This window comes from Ascaphus truei, chromosome 10 (genome assembly GCF_040206685.1).
Source record: "Ascaphus truei isolate aAscTru1 chromosome 10, aAscTru1.hap1, whole genome shotgun sequence".
NCBI lineage: Eukaryota > Metazoa > Chordata > Amphibia > Anura > Ascaphidae > Ascaphus > Ascaphus truei.
Genome location: NC_134492.1, coordinates 49545435 through 49567355, shown reverse-complemented (window position 1 = coordinate 49567355; position 21921 = coordinate 49545435). Strand labels below are relative to the sequence as shown.

At 45.0% G+C, this 21921-nt stretch overlaps 1 protein-coding gene across 1 annotated transcript in view; it reads left to right on the top strand.

Annotated features, from left to right (window-relative positions):
• The window catches only part of COLGALT2 (collagen beta(1-O)galactosyltransferase 2), an 89178-nt gene extending 75000 nt beyond the window's left edge, over nt 1-14178 (top strand). Inside the window, exons 8-12 of the mRNA XM_075616901.1 lie at nt 3572-3678; nt 7286-7418; nt 10086-10213; nt 11206-11412; nt 13032-14178. Of these exons, the coding sequence (XP_075473016.1) occupies nt 3572-3678; nt 7286-7418; nt 10086-10213; nt 11206-11412; nt 13032-13305 (849 nt within the window). The 3' untranslated portion in view covers nt 13306-14178. The remainder of the gene's footprint in view (nt 1-3571; nt 3679-7285; nt 7419-10085; nt 10214-11205; nt 11413-13031) is intronic.
• The last annotated feature ends 7743 nt before the right edge of the window (nt 14179-21921 follow it).

Genomic DNA, 21921 nt, shown 5'->3' with positions numbered 1-21921 from the left:
ACCAACTCAAGAACCCATCCTCCATAGCGGAGCATGGCGGGGAGAAAGAAGAAGGAGAGTCAACATCCGTCACATCTCAGCGCACCGAAGTTTGCGGAAAAGAAGGTGACAAAATGTCCTGCTCCAAAATATGCCTTGTCGCAGTGCACCCCCAGGGACAACCTGAGAAGGCTATTCGGATGTACGCAATCCTCGACGACCAGAGCAACCGATCACTGGTCAGGTCAGAGTTCTTCGACATGTTTAACATACAAGATGGTGCTTCTCCTTACACTCTCAGAACGTGCGCAGGGCAAATGGAGACCACAGGGAGAAGAGTGAATGGCTACACCATATGCTCAATAGACGGCAAAGTGAACATGCCCCTTCCCACACTCATCGAGTGCAACCACATGGCCACAAACAGGGACGAGATACCCACACCAGACGTGGCACTCCATTACCCCCACCTCAAAGGAATAGCCAACCACATCTGGCCGGTGGAACAAGACGCCAAGATCCTGCTGCTGCTCGGTAGGGACATCATGAGAGTACATAAAGTCCGTAAACAGCACAACGGACCCCACAACGCGCCATACGCCCAAAGACTCGACCTAGGATGGGTGATAGTGGGCAACTCGTGCACTAACAAAGAGCACGGGCAAGACTACGTCGATGCCCGCAGAACGGAGGTGACAGAATGTGGACACACATCTTTCTCCGAACCATGTCTTGGCCATCTCCAGGTGACCGAAGGGCCAAGTGAAGAGAAAAGACAAGGTCATACCCCTGAGACCAACAAAGACATCCTCACGCCGATGGGATGCGACAATGGCTTAGGATGCTCAGCAGTCCAGACAGCCAAGGATGATGAGTCAACTCCACCGAAGGAAGAGAGTAACCTCCCAAAGGTGACCGATAAAGGGATCTTCCTAAAAACAACAAACAAGCAGACAATACTCCCGCGAGCAAGGGCACAATTAAGACGTACAGTTGTTCCTCTCCACAGAGTATCAAGCAACAGAGCAACCAATTGCCACGGCTGGCATAGCCGCAAAAGATTGCGCCCCACAGGCGAAGCCACAGTGTCAAAAGGACTGTTCGTTCAAACACGTAAAAGGGGACAGTTGCAGAGACATTTCCCAAAAGGATTTACAAGGACAAAAGAGACTGTTCTTCGTCATGTCCAGGGAGAAAACAACCTCCCGATGGCAGTCAACAAAGAAACACAAAAGCGTTTCACCAGACTACGCGGAGATGTTCTCGTGCAAGAGAAATGTACCGATGAACTACAGTGCACAGCGTTCCAGACAACAAGGAACGATGACAAACAAACACCCTCGAGGGAAGATAGAGGATTCCCGAGGTTAACTGTTAAGGAGCCCTCTAAAGACGGACTAAGCAGTCGGGTGACTCCGCTACCATCCCGTTCACCAAGGAGGCACTTCTCAAACAATGGAGAACATGCCATCTCTAGGTTCACCTCGCACCTCTGCGGCCCACAAAGGGAACCAGAGACCAAAAACAACTTTGTGGTCTTCATCCAGAAGATATTCTTTACCGGCCACGCAAAGCCAGCACCTCTAATGGAGGAAGGCAAAGAATATCGGTACCTCCAATCACCTGGGGCCTACCACCCTCAGGAACCCGATCAAATCCGGGTAATGTTCAACCCCAGCGCTCAGCTTCAGGGAGTCTCCCTGAACGACGCCCCCTTTATTGGATTACATTCGACAACCAGTTTTCCAGGGACAGTAATCCGCTCCCACAAGGAGCCAAAAGCCCTCTCCTTCTGCCAAACGCCAGGTGATAGAGCAACAGGCTGCCACGGCTGGTATACCTACAAGGGGATACACTCTGTGGGTGAAACTACAGAGACAAAAGGACTGTTCTCTCGCAAGACTAAAAGGAAACAGTGCCAGAGACTTTTATACAAAGACATTGTGGTGCAACCAGCAAACCTGGAGCTGTGCATCCACCCTGCATCCTTTGCCAAAGAACCTTGGCCAAGGGACCTTGATACCAGTGATACCGGCCGGTGTCACATCGCTATGTGGACATGGACTCTTGCATTGTTTGAGAATGTGATGTTATCTTTGTTATGCATTGCACATATGTTCCACATATTCCAGTTATATAGTGGTATCTCCAGATACCAGACGGGGAGTGTCATGGAACAAGAATCACATTCCTGCCCGACCCCCCTTCTGCTTGTCAGCTCCTTAAGTTCAGCTGCAGGCATTGGCTCCACATACACACACTGTGCCTGTGTAACATGCAACAATGTTGCATTTTTTGCCTCTGAGCACATAATCAGTGAACTGCTACTGCAGCTTCTCCAGTCCTCCCAGTTAATGGACTTTCCCATGTTCTCCCCTGTCTTTTGCTGACAGTTAGTGCAGTCCCACTCAACCTTTAGTGTGACCCCTGCCCCTCACTTTCTTTTCCATCCTAGATTACAGTGAGTACAGACCTGTCTGCATCCACCCCTGGTAAGGCCTTTCTCTCTTACCATAGTCTAACCTCACAGAAGCATCCCACATAGAGAAGCACTCTCTACCTACATTACACCCACAAGTTCCTGTGTTTTCTAATCCAGCAATAAAATTAAGAAAGACATTAAGGACTTGTCATGCTTTGGAAGAGGGAGGACATGAGTTGAGCTTACTGGAATCATTCATACATCATTCGTGACCCTGGTTCCAGGACATAGTGTAGTATGTATCAAAAGTTTATATGGACTGGTAAAAATATCTAAAATTGCGCACTCACAAACATCACAGAATTATAAGCATGTATGAGTCTCAGCTAATCGCCAACCAGGATGACATGACTGTGGGGTCCAGATGGTATGTAGGTGTTCCTACAAGGGCTTCACATTCCCTTGGTATGTGCCTGTTTGTTTAGGTGTACTACATTGTAGTCTGTTCTATCTAGGTATTCACTTAGACCGGCCGGTCGCATTGGTAAAAGGCTGTTCACGTGCCTTTTTACCATTATCCACTTAGTGTCAGCTACTCTAATTAGTTAACCCAGCAGTTGCTTTCTCTCCACTTCAGGGCAATTGCCTTTCTATAGTGTTACCGTGTGGGTACAGGGACTGTTTTAGTATTATTGTATGTGATGTGTTTAATACATTTGAAATTATATATATATATATATATATATATATATATATATACAGTGTTCGACAAACCTATACATTTGCACGCCCTGGGCGAGTGGATTTAACATCGTGGCGAGCTCCTATTGGCCCAAGCATCACACGTTTGGTACTAGGTGGCGAGTAGATTTTTTTGTTGGGCGAGTAGATTTTTTGGTGATTTGTCGACCACTGTATATATGCAACAAAAGACAGGGGAGCCCAATGCTACATCCAATTGACAAAACATATATGGTAATAAGTGAAATATACATGCATGCACACCCTGTACATAGGATTAGTGTCTCGGTAGTAGCACAATCACAATAACCCTTTAAGGGATTCCATGGAGTCACAATACAGTTTGACGGGTTTTACTGGTTCTGAAAGAACTGCACTAGAATCATGTTTTTTTCAGTGAAAGTCGAGTTTTCGGTCTTTGTTTTCCAGATTTTTATGATTAACCTTAAACGCCGGCAAGACCGCCGTGACCGGATGCTGCGAAGCCTGTACGAACAGGAAATCCTGGTGAAGATTTTCGATGCTGTTGATGGAAAGTAAGTGATTTAAACAGCGTGGGACATATTTACCAAGTGCTTTTCCATTAGACGCCTTGCAGCATGGCTTAGAAAATATAGCTGTGGAGTAATACTGCTCAGTAAATATGGTCCTTTAAGGTTCCGCGTGGAAGGCCATTGTGGCCAAAACGTTGGTCATACACTATAACTGCAAGAGACCTGTGCAGAGGTATACTCGGGGAGACCGATTTGGGGGAAATTAAACGTGGCTTTATTTAGCCTGCTACTTTAAACAGCAGTTGAAGGCAAAACATATATACAAAAGAAAGAACCACCTTTTAAGGGCTAACTTACTTCCCCCAGTCCCTATCTGCAACGCTGGGAGGAAAAGCCCCTTACCAGCCTACCACCCCAAAGTCTCAAGCGGTACCTCAAAGCAGATGGCCCTTTAGGTCAGTCCCTGGGTCTGTGTCCGGGTGTCTTTATCTCAGCACGGCCTTTGGGCTCAAGACATCATCTCCTCTCTCAGCACAGTTGTGAATGTGCGAAGGAGTCTCTGGGTCTGTTCCCAGCAGGGTTTTTACCCTTGTCTGATTACCGAGATGGAGCTGGTTAATTGACTCGCTGCAATTAACCAGCTCTCTGCTGGATTTCTCAGACCACTAGAGGCTTTTATTTAAACCAGTAACCAAAGACATATGTACAGAGTTTCATTCATTGGAGTGCTGGGAAAACTTATTTTCCCACCCTTTAGGCTCAGGAATGTATCCTATTAAATAGCAGAGTGCAGTAAATAGGACGCTTCATGCTTTTATTCTCTAGTATTCTGGATGAATGAAATCTAAGGGAGTCTCACTCAGACCAGGGCAGATTAATCAGTGCGTATTGAGGCTGTATGTGTAAGGGGATATGTATAGTGTGTATTGAAACTGTATCTGTAAGGGGATATGTATAATGTGTATTGAGGCTATATCTGTAAGGGGATATGTATAGTGCATATTGAAACTGTGTCTGTAAGGGGATATGTATAGTGTGTATTGAGGCTATATCTGTAAGGGGATATGTATAGTGCATATTGAAACTATCTGTAAGGGGATATGTATAGTGTGTATTGTCTATTTGTTCACTATGGGTTTTGTTGAGACTTTTGTAACCAGTTTTGTGTTACTATAATAAGGAAGAATGGACGGTTATAGGAGGTTGTAAGGGGAAGAGAGTCAGTGCAATATTATAACGAGATGTATCAAACATTGCGCCTGTAACGGGTGCCATTTACCTCTCCCTTTGCGTCAAATATATCTGCCAGGTTTCGGTCGCGTTAGCTTCGGCTCCTAAGAAATCTGCGCCAAATGTAAGAAGCCAGAATTGAAAGATTCATACATACGTAGCTGGCCCAAATTAAGGTGAAATGCACATTTTTGTTCCATATTGCTGAACAAATTGCACCATCTTAAAATATTTCCCCTGTATGTTTTAAAGGAGCAATCCATGCCCCCCCTTATCTACATAAGTTGAGGGTGTCTCCAGGGCTGAACCGTGTTACTTTTACCTACAGAGACCCCCTAGGATACATACTGTACAACAGTTACTTTGTGTTATTTAAATCCCCAGCGCCACACAGGCAGTAGGAAGCCACGGAGAATGATTTTGCGGCTTCCTAGAGAATAATTTTGCGGCTTCCTATTGGCCAAAGTTACACGGCAGATTTGAACAGTCATTTTGTTTCCTCTAGAGATAGGGTTGCCAGGTGTCCGGTTTTCACATGGACAGGCCGGTAATTCCGTTGCCTGTCCGGTATAAAATCGGAGGTAATACCGGACACATATGTGTCCGGTATTACCATTTTTGCGGTGGCGGAGGGCAGCGCAAGCGCGAGGGCAGGCAGTGCAGAGAGTATACTGGGGGCGGACAGGAGCACTTGTGTGTCTGTGTGCAGCCTGTCCCTGATTGGAGGAGCGGAGAGCCAATCAGAGGACAGCGGGGGCGGACCCCACACCCCAGCGGCCCTGAGAAGTCTGTGTCACTGTCCTTCCTGGCAATAAGGCAAGAACACAGATTGGGGGATTAGGGGGCCAGGGTGAAATGTTGACAGGATGGGGGGGCCAGGGTGAGATGGTGACAGGATGGGGGGGGGGGGGGCAGGGTGAGATGATGATGTGGGGGGGGGGGCTTTAAGATGATAATGGGGGGTGGGATAAGATGGTGATGGGGACCAGCCTTGGGAGATGAGATCATGATGATGGGGGATATTTTAAATGTATTGGGGAGGTGGGGTATATTTTAAATGTATTGGGGAGATGGGGTATATTTTAAATGTATTGGGGAGGTGGGGGTATTTTAAATGTATTGGGGAGGTGGGGGTATATTTTATATGTATTCGGGGGAGGTGGGGGTAATTTTTAAATGTATTTGGGGAGCGTGGGGGTATTTTTTATATGTGTTTGGGGTGGCGTGGGGGTATTTTTTATATGTGTTCGGGGGGGGGGGGGGGGGCGTGGTTGTCCAGTATTTTTGGACAAGACACCTGGCAACCCGACCTAGAGATGATGCAACTGGCAGCACCTTCCCTGGTAAGTATCTCGGAAAGCAGGGGGCCCCGGAGCTGACATGTAACACTGGTCCGCCCTGAAGACCCCCGCTTCCATGAAAAAAAGAGAGGGGTGAAAAATGAAATCGAGCCAGAGGAAATGCTTCTTTCATTTCCTTTTAGGCCATCCGCTCTTGGAAGCCATCTTTACTAATCCCATCTCATTATATAGGATTTTCTGAAACTGAGCAACTTGCTTTGAAGAATTCACTCCTGGGTGGCACTGGTTTCGTATTAACCCTTTGGAGGCCCTATAGATGTACCTACAGCATCATGGGGTCGGATACACCAGGGGCCACATTACGTAGTAGCTACATCATAAGGTTCCTGCTAATTTTTATAAGGGACATCGCGTCCTGTGCTCTTGGGCAGCGCAGAACGCAATCCACGAGGAAGTGGAATGGAAAAGGACACCTCATCAGTGACGGCGCGATCACGTGGTTACTTCAGAGAAGCGGTCACATAATCGCGAGTGCCGCGGCACCGCCAACATTCAAGGGGTTAAGCAGAACAATGTGTTTTGGTGCATTTCGCAATGTTCCGTGCAGTGTTGGTCAAATATATGAAACAGTTTCCTACACGGGGAGCAGACAGTTAAAAGCCAAACATACAGACACTTCAATTTGATGGATTTTGTTGACCCAGATTGAAGTGAGAAAATGCATGTGTATATAATCTGTGTGTTGTGTATTTTCTCCCCATCCACTCCCCATCTCCTCCCCAACTCTTCCATATCTTCTCCCCATCTTCTCATCTCCTCCCCAACTGTTCCCCATCTCATCCCCAACTCCTCCTCATCTCCCCATCATCTCCCCATCTCCTCCCCAACCCTTCCCCAACTATTCCCGTTCCCTTCCCCGTCTGTTCCCCATCTCCTTCCCAACCCTTTCCCAACCGTTCCCCATCTCCTTCCCAACCCTTTCCCAACTGTTGCCCATTTCCTCCCCAACTCCTCCTTTTGTCACTCCCAGAATTGCACGTTGACGCACACGCTTAGAGACATAGGGTGAAAATGGCGCTCTTTGCCATGATACACAGTATGGTATCTTCTCTTGGCAGGGCGCTGAATGAAAGTCAGTTGAAAGATATGAATATAGACGTGTTGCCTGATTATCAGGATCCTTATTCCGGGCGCACATTGACAAGAGGGGAAATTGGATGTTTCCTCAGCCATTACAACGTGTGGAAAGAGGTAAAAATGACGTCCCATTCAATTTCCTTTTATTTAGATGGCAGAAAATAATTTTACTGATGGAGCAGCCTCTGCGGATATATATATATATATATATATATAAATAATAAAAAAAAATATATATATATATATATATATATATATATATAAATAAAACGTATATTTTCATTGAAGGAATGGGATAGAAACAGTGTATCCTTATCTTAGAACAGTGGTTCTCAAACACTATTACACTGTGTGTCCCCTGCTATAAAATATTTGTCCCACACACTCCTAATTAATAAATCTTATTGCTACACATCAGGCTAACGAACCTGTGTCACCGATACCAGGCAGTATAGTGTCCTCAGCTCGTGGGGGGATCCCACGCTTAATAAGGCCCCTAACTGCCACTCTGTGTGTAGGCAGCATGGGGGATATAGCTAGGGTTGCCAGATGTCCCATATATATGGGGTTAAACCTTAATTCATTGACATGTCCTGTTGTCCCGGATAGGTCTGTCGGGACGCATAATTGTCCCGCATTTTAGTACCTTGACATGAAATGAGAGAACTTAAAATTACTGTCATGAAATAGCCATAAAAACGTAAAAGATTTCTACCTGTGTCAGAGTTTCCTTTTCTGATACATGTGGCCTTTCTAAATTATTAAAATAAAATGTGGAATTCATTACCCATTGAGACTGTGATGGCAGATACAATAGATATCTTCAAAAAAAGTTGGGCATCTTTTTTTAAACAAAAGGTATACAGGGATATACCTAATAAATAAACATGGGAGGCATGTTGATCCAGGGAGTGATCTGATTTGCCAATATCTGAAGTCAGGAAGGAATTTATTTTTCCCCTTATGAGATATCATTAGATAATTTGGCACTGGGGTTTTGTGTTGGCTCTTGGATTATCATCTGTCGTCTAAATTTAGCATAGGCTGAACCTGATGGACATATGTCTTTTTTCAACTTCATCTTTGTTACTATGTAACTATATACATAGTGGGGAAGCTACTTGAAGGTTTAGTACAGGATAATATTCAAGAATACCTAATGGAAAACAAAATCATTAGTAATAATAGTCAGCATGGATTTATGAAGGATAGATCTTGCCAAACTAACCTTATTAGTTTCTTTAAGGAGTTAAGTAGGAATTTACAGGGTAATGCAGTTGATGTGGTCTACTTAGATTTTGCAAAGGCTTTTGATATGGTTCCACGCAAGAGGTTAGTGCGCAAAACAAAAGCAAATTGGACTCGGTAAAAATATTTGCACCTGGATTGTAAAATGGTTGAAGGATAAACAGAGGGTTGTCATAAATGGAACCTTTTCAGGTTGGACTAAAGTTGTGAGTGGAGTACCTCAGGGATTGGTACTGGGACCCCTGCTTTTTAACTTGTTTATTAATGACCTTGAGGTTGCCATAGAGACCGAGTCTCCATCTTTGCTGATGACATTAAATTGTGTAAGGTAGTAGAATCAGAGCAGGATGTAATTTCTCTCCAGAAGGACTTTGAGAGACTGGAAACTTGGGCAGGTAAATGGCAAATGAGGTTAAATACAGATACATATAAGGTTATCCATTTGGGAAACAAGAATAAACAGGCGACTTACAAATTAAATGGGGATAAATTGGGGGAATCCTTGATGGAGAAGGATTTAGGAGTGCTTGTAGACAGCAAGCATAGCAATAGTGCCCAAAGTCATGCAGTAGCTGCAAAGGCAAACAAGATCTTATCTTGCATTAAACGGGCAATGGATGGAAGGGAAGTAAACATAATTATGCCCCTTAATAAAGCATTCGTTAGGCCACACATTGAATATGGAGTACAATTTTGGGGACCACTACTTAAAAAAGACATTCTGGGACTAGAGAAAGTGCAGAGAAGAGCCACCAAATTAATAAATGGATAATCTGATATGAGGAGAGGGCAGCTAAATTATATTTGTTTACATTAGAAAAGAGGCGTCTAAGAGGGGATATAATAACTATATACAAATATATTCGGCGACAATAAAAGGAGTTTTAAAAATAACTATTCATTCAACGGGCAGTACAAAGGACTCGGGGCCATCCCTTAAGGTTGGAGGAAAGGAGATTTCACCAGCAACAAAGGAAAGGGTTCTTTACAGCAAGGGCAGTTACAATGTGGAATTCATTACCCATGGAGACTGTGATGGCAGATACAATAGATATCTTCAGAAAAAATGATGGACATCTTTTTGAAAGGAAAGGTATACAGGGATATACCAAATAAGTAAACATGGGAAGGATGTTGATCCAGGGAGTAATCTGATTGCCAATATTTAGAGTCAGGAAGGAATTTATTTTTCTCCTTAAGAGATATAATTGGATGATATGACACTGGGGTTTTTGTTTGCAATCCTCTGGATCAATATACTGTAAGTACAGATACAGTATAGGATAAAGTATCTGTTGTCTAAATTTAGCATAGGTTGACTGTGATGGACTTATGTCTTTTTTCCACCTCATCTACTATGTAACTATATCCATGTACTGTATCTATCTACTGTATTGATATACTGTATCTACTGTATCGATATTACTTTATGTAACTTATTTTATCTCTTACTTTAGTTGTCTGTGTGCCTGTCTGTATATATATCTGTCTTCCTGAAAACACACCAAATTATTGGCAGATATCTTTATTTAGGTGATTGACAGGGGTCTGAATAAATCACTTCTTATCGAAGATGATGTTCGTTTTGAGCTGCAGTTTAAAAACAAACTAATGAAGGTAATGAATGACATTGAAGCGACCCAGCTGCCATGGGACATAATGTAAGTACCCTAACTCTTACATGTGTCATTAGCTGGGCGTAGGCCTCAGAATGCAATACCACTGCCCACATGTTTTCACCTTCTGCCGTAAGCGTTACCCTGTGACTGGCATTCCATTCTGTAAGTGTGAGTATAAATTATTATAATACTGTGTATATAGAAGATAGATAGCTAAAATACTAAAAAGCTACATTGGGCAACTTGATTTTTAAAAATTGAGTCTGATGCTGTATATTGTATATAAATAAAGATGAGGCTATCAAACCTTCCGATGTAATACACAAGTTTGATAACCGATCTGATTGGCATATATTCATCTTTCAAATGTCAATTGTCTAAAATAAGGAATTGATTCCAATTTACATATGATCAAATATATCTCGTCATGACCAAATGACATCTAAAAAATAAATGTAACAAAAGCCAACCATAAATATTATAATGTCGTACACAGCTGCAAATGCGTATGAGTATGTGTGAGCGCATAGGAAAAGCAATTTCCGTAGAATTAAAGAGGAATGAGCATCATTGGAATATCATTGTGGTCAGGCAGAAGAACATAAGATTTCTCTAATAGGGGACGGAAAGTAAAAACATACATGTATTTTCAAAAACGTTGAAATGATAAAATTATAGTATAAAGACCCCACAGGAAAAGGATTCTGGGAAGCGCCATGCAAATTAACTTGTGGGAGTGCCACGTTTAGCTTACCATTCACTTTATCACGTGGAATCCCTAGAGCTGTTGCCAGCATTATACAGTTTGTACAGCTAAACCTGGGACAAGGAAGAGTAGAGTCGGCGAACCCACTCAGAGACAGCTGTTTCATCCTTTTAGCGTTTGATCAGTTTAAATGTGGACAGTGCTTCTGCGTAGTGAAGCCGTGCCACATCTCCCATACCCCCCACACATTATTACTTTATTCCAGATGTGAAAAACGCCAATGTTCTGACCGTATGTATCGTTAAATGGCTCCTGTTTATTTGTATAGTTACATTGGTCGGAAACGGATGCAAGTGCAGCGTCCTGAGAAGGCCGTCCCGAATGTAATGAATCTGGTAGAAGCCGATTACTCGTACTGGACGTTGGGTTATGCCATCTCACGGCAAGGGGCTCAGAAACTGATTGCCGCAGAACCCTTAAGTAAGATGTTACCGGTGGACGAATTTCTCCCAGTTATGTACAACAAGCACCCAGTGTAAGTATATCTGTTACCAATACTATTATATCTATTACTGTGCACCCATGTCTCTCCATATGACATAGTCAACTAGGCCAGTGGTTCCAAACTCCAATCCTCATGAACCCCGAACAGGTCGGGACTTAAGGACGGGTGGTTTAGTCAAAATGACTGAGCGACTGATTGAGCCGTCTGTGCTGAAGCCGGATATCCTTAGTACCTGGCCTGGTGGGGGTTCTTGAGGACTGGGAACCACTGACCTACATTATAAGATTTGATTTATTAACAGACATAGAAAGATCTGCAGATTTGCTGTTTCTGTTAAGTTTGTGCTTGTCCCATAATAACTATTTTTAGTGTAACCTATTACAAGCGCGTCATGTGATCACCGCGATGTGATCATGTGACAGCCATGGAGTGATCATGTGATCGCAACGTCCCCGAGGGTCGGTGACACTCCGCTTCTGCCGCAACCGCTCAAAGGGTTAAGAATGCCAATTTACACTTTTTTTGCCCACATTGCCCACAATGCATTGGTTCTATTGATTATTGAAGCTAGTAAAATAATAAACCGGTGAAAACGTTACAAATACACCAGCCCGACATGAACTATCAGGTTATTTAATGGCTTTGTTTGTTTTGGTATAGTATCGTATGTATTTATTTATATAGCGCCATTAATGTACATAGCGCTTCACAGCAGTAATACACGTGACAATCATATAAATAACAAATTGGGGCGGATGCTTGGGATACCCGCTGCGGTCCAGATGCACTAAGCTCCGTTAAATCAGGACAAATACATTCGGTTACCTAAAATATGCAAATGAAACATATTAGCATATTTCCCAGGTATCTCTTGTGCACAGGTGTCTCTCCACATGCTGTCTAAAGGTGTGTGTTGGGGGGGGATTATATATATATATATATATATATAATATATATATAGACCATATGATACCGGTTGCAACACGACATCAAGGGACAGCACGCAGGTAAGTAAATCATAAATTTTCTATATTTGATAGAAGACACAAAAAACGACGGTCCCCCACCACCTTGAGAAAGGTCCCACTGGGGGACCGAAACGTCGTTTTTTGTGTCTTATATCAAATACAGAAAATGTATGATTTACTTACCTGCGTGCTGTCCCTTGATGTCGTGTTGCAACCGGTATCGTATGGTCTGTTATTGCTTTATGGGATAAGCACCAAAACTTATTTACTTGCATATGGTGTGCACAACACACACACACACACACACACACACACACACACACACACACACACACACACACACACACACACACACACACACACACACACACACACACACACACACACACACACACACACACACACACACTGAGTTAAGTTATGGTGAGTAAAAAAAGTGACAAAAACCCTCCACAGCAAAGCAAATATGCAAATGTAAATACAATTTACAATGAGCATACAGTTGTATTTACATTTGCATATATATATATATATATATATATATATATATATATATATATATATATATATAATCACTTGGGACTTTACATTAAATAACTTAGTGCATGTGGACCTGTGTTTATAAGATCCCAATCTGTTTTGCATGTGGCTGAATTTTGTGCATTAACATCTACATGGCAGAGAGAAGTATAAGGAGTACTACACATCCCGCGATCTGAGGGCCTTCTCCGTCGAACCGCTGCTAATTTACCCGACGCACTACACGGGCCAGCCCGGGTATATTAGTGACACGGAAACATCCACCATATGGGACAATGAAACCGTGATAACGGATTGGGACAGACGGTACTCTGGGAAATCCAGACAGCAGGATCAGATACACAGCGATGCGCAGAACACGGACGCATTACCCCCCCAAACATCGCTGGACACGTCCTCTCACGATGAACTATAATTACGACAGGATCTGTGCAGCAAACCTAGTTTTTGTATAGAAGCTCTTCTCTTTTTTTTTTTTACTGTGAAATAATTCCTAGTATAACAAATAAAACAGATTTTTATATTAGTAAAAGCGCGTAAAGAACCCTGTATATAAAACTCCCGTTTCAAACCTCCACGGAAAAGTTATTGCCTAAACACCCCTTTCATTTTTATAATAGTTCATTGAAAGCTGTTGTACAATGCTATATAAATATATATTTATATATATATATATTTATGTATATTAGAAAACACATTAATATATGTCTATTCTGGAGGTGTGGCAGTATTACTGCAGGTATTGATAATTAAGGAACACTATGCACAGGAGACATGTGAGAAAATATCCTAGATGCAGTCGCAACATTTTTAGCTTAAGCTTTAGGCGTAATATCGCCAGAAAGTGGGCGAGACAGGTGTGTGTGCAATATTTATATTCTCGTATTAAGCAATTCTAGTGATATTCAATCATAGGCAAATTAGCATGTTAAGCGAAATTGTAATACACTTTGACTTAATGCGCGGCGTATCGCCAGCGAGCCCTGACGAAGTCGCACATTTTTTTGCGGCTGAAAACAGGCACATATCGCCTGGTTCGCGGCCTTGGGAGACATTTCTGCACGTCTCTAATGTACATTTTGGAATCTGGGACATGGAGGAGATTTGTCGTGACTTGGATCCCCAGTGCTGTATCTTAGTCATACTCTATTTGAACAAAAGGACTGTATGCATATTATTGCTATTTAAAAGGGAGATGTATAACCTTGTTATGTGAAATTCAGACAGTGAAATAGGGTATACATGACATTAAGTAAAGTATTAATAAAATTATTTTTGGGTACTGAAATCATGATACAGTAGTTGGACTTGCTGGAACTATAACAAGGTAGAAGTATTACCTACAGTTGTGACAATGTGTGAAATATTAAGATGTTATATACACAGGTAGATCTAAACATACTGTACTTTAGTCTAATTGGGAGATCACCTAGGGACCAGTCCAATGTGGAGAAGGATCACACACGGATATCTATATCTACCAAGCTTGCTGTCTGTCAGGACTCCAACAGAGCACCTAGTACCCTATTAGGTCCTGCTCTATGGGACCTACAACCTTTTTGCTCTTTTGATAAAAGTCTGGAACTACTCCTACAGTATGTTCAGCTTTACCTGTCCTGTTCTCTTGTGCTTCTCATCCTCATCCCATGATACACTCCATGCTCGCTGGGACGTGGGACACTCTTCATTTAGGACAGATGTTCTCTGTGGCTGCATCTCTGGACCCTCTTCCTTCTGCTTCACAGATGAAAGGGAGGGGAAAGCATCTCAGAGATGGAAGGAGAGAGCTGGTGGGAGTTAAGGTCTCCTGGCCCCTGCAGGAGTGAAAGAACAAGGAACAGAGAGGGAAAAAACATGATGGTGGTAGAAAGGGGAACGGTTAAAATACAATAGTATACAGGTAAAACAAAAAGAGGACAGGAAGATGACCAGGGTATTCAAGAAGGCAGAGGTAACATAACAGACATGGGGTGATGCAGAAGGGGATGATTTGAAATACCAAATATGTAAACCAAAGGAAAGGTCGTGAAGGAAATACGGATGAAAAACCAGAGACAGGTAAAACTTGTGGGCAGAAAGAAAACTTAAAAGGGCAATCCCTCCTAGGGTCAAAGTGTATTAATGACATGTGTGACATGGTTAAAGGCAGTGGTGGGATTGAGCTGTTTTGCACCGGTTCGTGCAAACCTGTTCCTAAAATTTCACAAGTTCGCCAAACCGGTGCTTAATTCACTCACCTGTGCTGGCGGCGGTCAGCGTCCACCAGCATTTCCCGCCATCTTTCCCCTGCATATCTTCTTTAAATGGCCACGCAGCGTCAAATGGCGCCGCATTGCCATGCCAATGGGAACGCCACATGACGTAACCGCGACACGTGAAGCCCGCTGTTATGACAACGGGGCGCTAAGGGACGTCGCGACGTTACGTGGAATCGCGTTGTCATGTCAACGCTGCTCCATGTGACGCTGCGCAGCTATATTGAGAAGATTTGCAGGGGGAGCATGCGATGCCGAGCATGCTGGGAGATGCCGCCCGCCAAAGAGATGCAGAGGGAAGAAGCCTGGAGGACGCCGCTGAAGATTAGAACCGGTTACTAATATTTCTTAATCCCACCACTGGTTAATAGATCAGTCCCTCCTAGGGGCCAAAGTGTACTAATGGCAGTGACATGGTTAAGGGGTCAGTCCCTCCTAGGGGCACAGCCAGGACATCGCCGGGACATCACATGCACCTCAATATAAACCATAACAATTGGAAGCCACTAAGGAAGTTTTTCACATTGTTTCCCTACGAAGCCACGAGCCGTATGTATATTGTGATGGAGAGATGTAGCAAGATTTACCATCTCTGGAGACTGAGCCTAGCACAGTCGCGGTGCAGGCGGTCCATACTTCCGAACCAGACTCCACAGCGTTGATCCTACGGTGCAGGGGCAGCAGCAGTCACATCACCGAAGCTTAGGCTGCGCTTATAGTGCCAGCGACATCGCGTAAAAAAAAATGCATTGCCGCCATCGCATGCGCTTATAGTAAGCGCGACATGACGGCTTGGTCGCGATCGCTGGAAGTCATCTCAATTTGATTTTTCCAGTGATCGGAGCCTGATGTTGCTGCCGCCAGCACTATAAGCATAGCCTTACACTGGTGCCGAAAACATTTAGCTTGGCTACATCTATACCAACCAGACATATACATTCCCAGAGAGGTAATACCGGACACATACATTCCCAGAGAGGTAATACCGGACACATACATTCCCAGAGAGGTAATACCGGACATATAGATTCCCAGAGAGGTAATACCGGACACATTCATTCCCAGAGAGGTAATACCGGACACATACATTCCCAGAGAGGTAATACCGGACACATACATTCCCAGAGAGGTAATACCGGGCACATACATTCCCAGAGAGGTAATACCGGACACATACATTCCCAGAGAGGTAATACCGGACACATACATTCCCAGAGAGGTAATACCGGACACATACATTCCCAGAGAGGTAATACCGGACACATTCATTCCCAGAGAGGTAATACCGGACACATACATTCCCAGAGAGGTAATACCGGACACATACATTCCCAGAGAGGTAATACCGGGCACATACATTCCCAGAGAGGTAATACCGGACACATACATTCCCAGAGAGGTAATACCGGACACATACATTCCCAGAGAGGTAATACCGGACACATACATTCCCAGAGAGGTAATACCGGACACATACATTCCCAGAGAGGTAATACCGGGCACATACATTCCCAGAGAGGTAATACCGGACGCATACATTCACAGAGAGGTAATACCGGACACATACATTCCCAGAGAGGTAATACCGGACACATACATTCCCAGAGAGGTAATACCGGACACATACATTCCCAGAGAGGTAATACCGGACACATACATTCCCAGAGAGGTAATACCGGACACATACATTCCCAGAGAGGTAATACCGGACACATACATTCCCAGAGAGGTAATACCGGACACATACATTCCCAGAGAGGTAATACCAGACACATACATTCCCAGAGAGGTAATACCAGACACATTCATTCCCAGAGAGGTAATACCGGACACATACATTCCCAGAGAGGTAATACCGGACACATACATTCCCAGAGAGGTAATACCGGACACATACATTCCTAGAGAGGTAATACCGGACACATACATTCCCAGAGAGGTAATACCGGACACATACATTCCCAGAGAGGTAATACCGGACACATTCATTCTCAGAGAGGTAATACCGGACACATACATTCCCAGAGAGGTAATACCGGACGCATACATTCCCAGAGAGGTAATACCGGGCGCATACATTCCCAGAGAGGTAACTCCGGACGCATACATTCCCAGAGAGGTAATACCGGACGCATACATTCCTAGAGAGGTAATACCGGACACATACATTCCCAGAGAGGTAATACCGGACACATACATTCCCAGAGAGGTAATACCGGACACATTCATTCCCAGAGAGGTAATACCGGACGCATACATTCCCAGAGAGGTAATACCGGGCGCATACATTCCCAGAGAGGTAATTCCGGACGCATACATTCCCAGAGAGGTAATACCGGACACATTCATTCCCACAGAGGTAATACCGGACACATTCATTCCCACAGAGGTAATACCGGACACATACATTCCCAGAGAGGTAATACCAGACGCATACATTCCCAGAGAGGTAATACCGGACGCATACATTCCCAGAGAGGTAATACCGGACGCATACATTCCCAGAGAGGTAATACCGGACGCATACATTCCCAGAGAGGTAATACCGGACACATACATTCCCAGAGAGGTAATACCGGACACATACATTCCCAGAGAGGTAATTCCGGACACATACCGGACACATACATTCCCAGAGAGGTAATACCGGACGCATACATTCCCAGAGAGGTAATACCGGACGCATACATTCCCAGAGAGGTAATACCGGACGCATACATTCCCAGAGTGGTAATACCGGACGCATACATTCCAGAGAGGTAATACCGGACGCATACATTCCCAGAGAGGTAATACCGGACGCATACATTCCCAGAGAGGTAATACCGGACGCATACATTCCCAGAGAGGTAATACCGGACGCATACATTCCCAGAGAGGTAATACCGGACGCATACATTCCCAGAGAGGTAATACCGGACGCATACATTCCCAGAGAGGTAATACCGGACGCATACATTCCCAGAGAGGTAATACCGGACGCATACATTCCCAGAGAGGTAATACCGGACGCATACATTCCCAGAGAGGTAATACCGGACGCATACATTCCCAGAGAGGTAATACCGGACGCATACATTCCCAGAGAGGTAATACCGGACGCATACATTCCCAGAGAGGTAATACCGGACGCGTACATTCCCAGAGAGGTAATACCGGACGCGTACATTCCCAGAGAGGTAATACCGGACGCGTACATTCCCAGAGAGGTAATACCGGGCGCGTACATTCCCAGAGAGGTAATACCGGACGCGTACATTCCCAGAGAGGTAATACCGAGCGCGTACATTCCCAGAGAGGTAATACCGAGCACGTACATTCCCAGAGAGGTAATACCGGACACGTACATTCCCAGAGAAGTAATGTAATACCGGACACAAACATTCCCAGAGAGGTAATACCGGACACATACATTCCCAGAGAGGTAATACCGGGCACATACATTCCCAGAGAGGTAATACCGGACACATACATTCCCAGAGAGGTAATACCGGACACATACATTCCCAGAGAGGTAATACCGGACACATACATTCCCAGACAGGTAATACCAGACACATACATTCCCAGAGAGGTAATACCGGACACATACATTCCCAGAGAGGTAATACCGGACGCATACATTCCCAGAGAGGTAATACCGGACGCATACATTCCCAGAGAGGTAATACCGGACGCATACATTCCCAGAGAGGTAATACCGGGCGCATACATTCCCAGAGAGGTAATACCGGGCGCATACATTCCCAGAGAGGTAATACCGGGCGCATACATTCCCAGAGAGGTAATACCGGACGCATACATTCCCAGAGAGGTAATACCGGACACATACATTCCCAGAGAGGTAATACCGGACACGTACATTCCCAGAGAGGTAATACCGAGCACGTACATTCCCAGAGAGGTAATACCGGACACATACATTCCCAGAGAGGTAATACCGGACACATACATTCCCAGAGAGGTAATACCGGGCACATACATTCCCAGAGAGGTAATACCGGACACATACATTCCCAGAGAGGTAATACCGGACACATACATTCCCAGACAGGTAATACCGGACACATTCATTCCCAGAGAGTTAATACCGGACACATACATTCCCAGAGAGGTAATACCGGACACATAGATTCCCAGAGAGGTAATACCGGACACACATTCCCAGAGAGGTAATACCGGACACATACATTCCCAGAGAGGTAATACCGGACACATACATTCCCAGAGAGGTAATACCGGACACATACATTCCCAGAGAGGTAATACCGGACACATACATTCCCAGAGAGGTAATACCGGGCACATACATTCCCAGAGAGGTAATACCGGGCACATACATTCCCAGAGAGGTAATACCGGACACATACATTCCCAGAGAGGTAATACCTGACACACATTCCCAGAGAGGTAATACCGGACACATACATTCCCAGAGAGGTAATACCGGACACATACATTCCCAGAGAGGTAATACCGGACACATACATTCCCAGAGAGGTAATACCGGACACATACATTCCCAGAGAGGTAATACCGGGCACATATATTCCCAGAGAGGTAATACCGGACACATACATTCCCAGAGAGGTAATACCGGACATATAGATTCCCAGAGAGGTAATACCGGACACACATTCCCAGAGAGGTAATACCGGACACATACATTCCCAGAAAGGTAATACCGGACACATACATTCCCAGAGAGGTAATACCGGACACATACATTCCCAGAGAGGTAATACCGGACACATACATTCCCAGAGAGGTAATACCGGACACATACATTCCCAGAGAGGTAATACCGGACATATACATTCCCAGAGAGGTAATACCGGACACATACATTCCCAGAGAGGTAATACCGGACACATACATTCACAGAGAGGTAATACCGGACACATACATTCCCAGAGAGGTAATACCGGACATATACATTCCCAGAGAGGTAATACCGGACACATACATTCCCAGAGAGGTAATACCGGACACATACATTCACAGAGAGGTAATACCGGACACATACATTCCCAGAGAGGTAATACCGGACACATACATTCCCAGAGAGGTAATACCGGACACATACATTCCCAGAGAGGTAATACCGGGATCATACATTCCCAGAGAGGTAATGCCGGACACATACATTCCCAGACAGGTAATGCCGGACACATTCATTCCCAGAGAGGTAATACCGGGCACATACATTCCCAGAGAGGTAATACCGGGCACATACATTCCCAGAGAGGTAATACCGGACACATACATTCCCAGAGAGGTAATACCTGACACACATTCCCAGAGAGGTAATACCGGACACATACATTCCCAGAGAGGTAATACCGGACACATACATTCCCAGAGAGGTAATACCGGACACATACATTCCCAGAGAGGTAATACCGGACACATACATTCCCAGAGAGGTAATACCAGGCACATATATTCCCAGAGAGGTAATACCGGACACATACATTCCCAGAGAGGTAATACCGGACATATAGATTCCCAGAGAGGTAATACCGGACACACATTCCCAGAGAGGTAATACCGGACACATACATTCCCAGAAAGGTAATACCGGACACATACATTCCCAGAGAGGTAATACCGGACACATACATTCCCAGAGAGGTAATACCGGACACATACATTCCCAGAGAGGTAATACCGGACACATACATTCCCAGAGAGGTAATACCGGACATATACATTCCCAGAGAGGTAATACCGGACACATACATTCCCAGAGAGGTAATACCGGACACATACATTCACAGAGAGGTAATACCGGACACATACATTCCCAGAGAGGTAATACCGGACATATACATTCCCAGAGAGGTAATACCGGACACATACATTCCCAGAGAGGTAATACCGGACACATACATTCACAGAGAGGTAATACCGGACACATACATTCCCAGAGAGGTAATACCGGACACATACATTCCCAGAGAGGTAATACCGGACACATACATTCCCAGAGAGGTAATACCGGGATCATACATTCCCAGAGAGGTAATGCCGGACACATACATTCCCAGACAGGTAATGCCGGACACATTCATTCCCAGAGAGGTAATACCGGACACATACATTCCCAGAGAGGTAATGCCGGACACATACATTCCCAGACAGGTAATGCCGGACACATTCATTCCCAGAGAGGTAATACCGGACACATACATTCCCAGACAGGTAATACCGGACACATACATTCCCAGAGAGGTAATACCGGACACATACATTCCCAGAGAGGTAATACCGGACACATACATTCCCAGACAGGTAATACCGGACACATATATTCCCAGAGAGGTAATACCGGATACATACATTCCCAGAGAGGTAATACCGGACACATACATTCCCAGAGAGGTAATACCGGACACATACACTTCCGACACGTTTAATTCGAGCACGGCTAGCACCGCAAGCCGGGGGATGCCCCGGCGTGCTAGCCGCACTCCCTCAGCGTGCCGCGCATCACCGATGCGCGGTCACGCGTCATCGGGTGCCTGCGCCCCCTGCACGCGCGTCCAGGGCTCCCCGAGGGAGCCCTGGTGTCCCGCGATGTGGGGGACGGCGGCAGGGGGTTCCGGGGGACCCGGCGGACCCGGCAGCGGGAGGGAGAGCGCCCCGATCGAAGGGCGCTCTTCTGCTGCTTCGGCGCGCGCCCGGCACCCTCCGGCGCGCGCCAGGTTACTGCTGCGGCCGAGAACGGGCAAATACTCGAATAAACTCGGCCGCAGCAGTACATTCCCAGACAG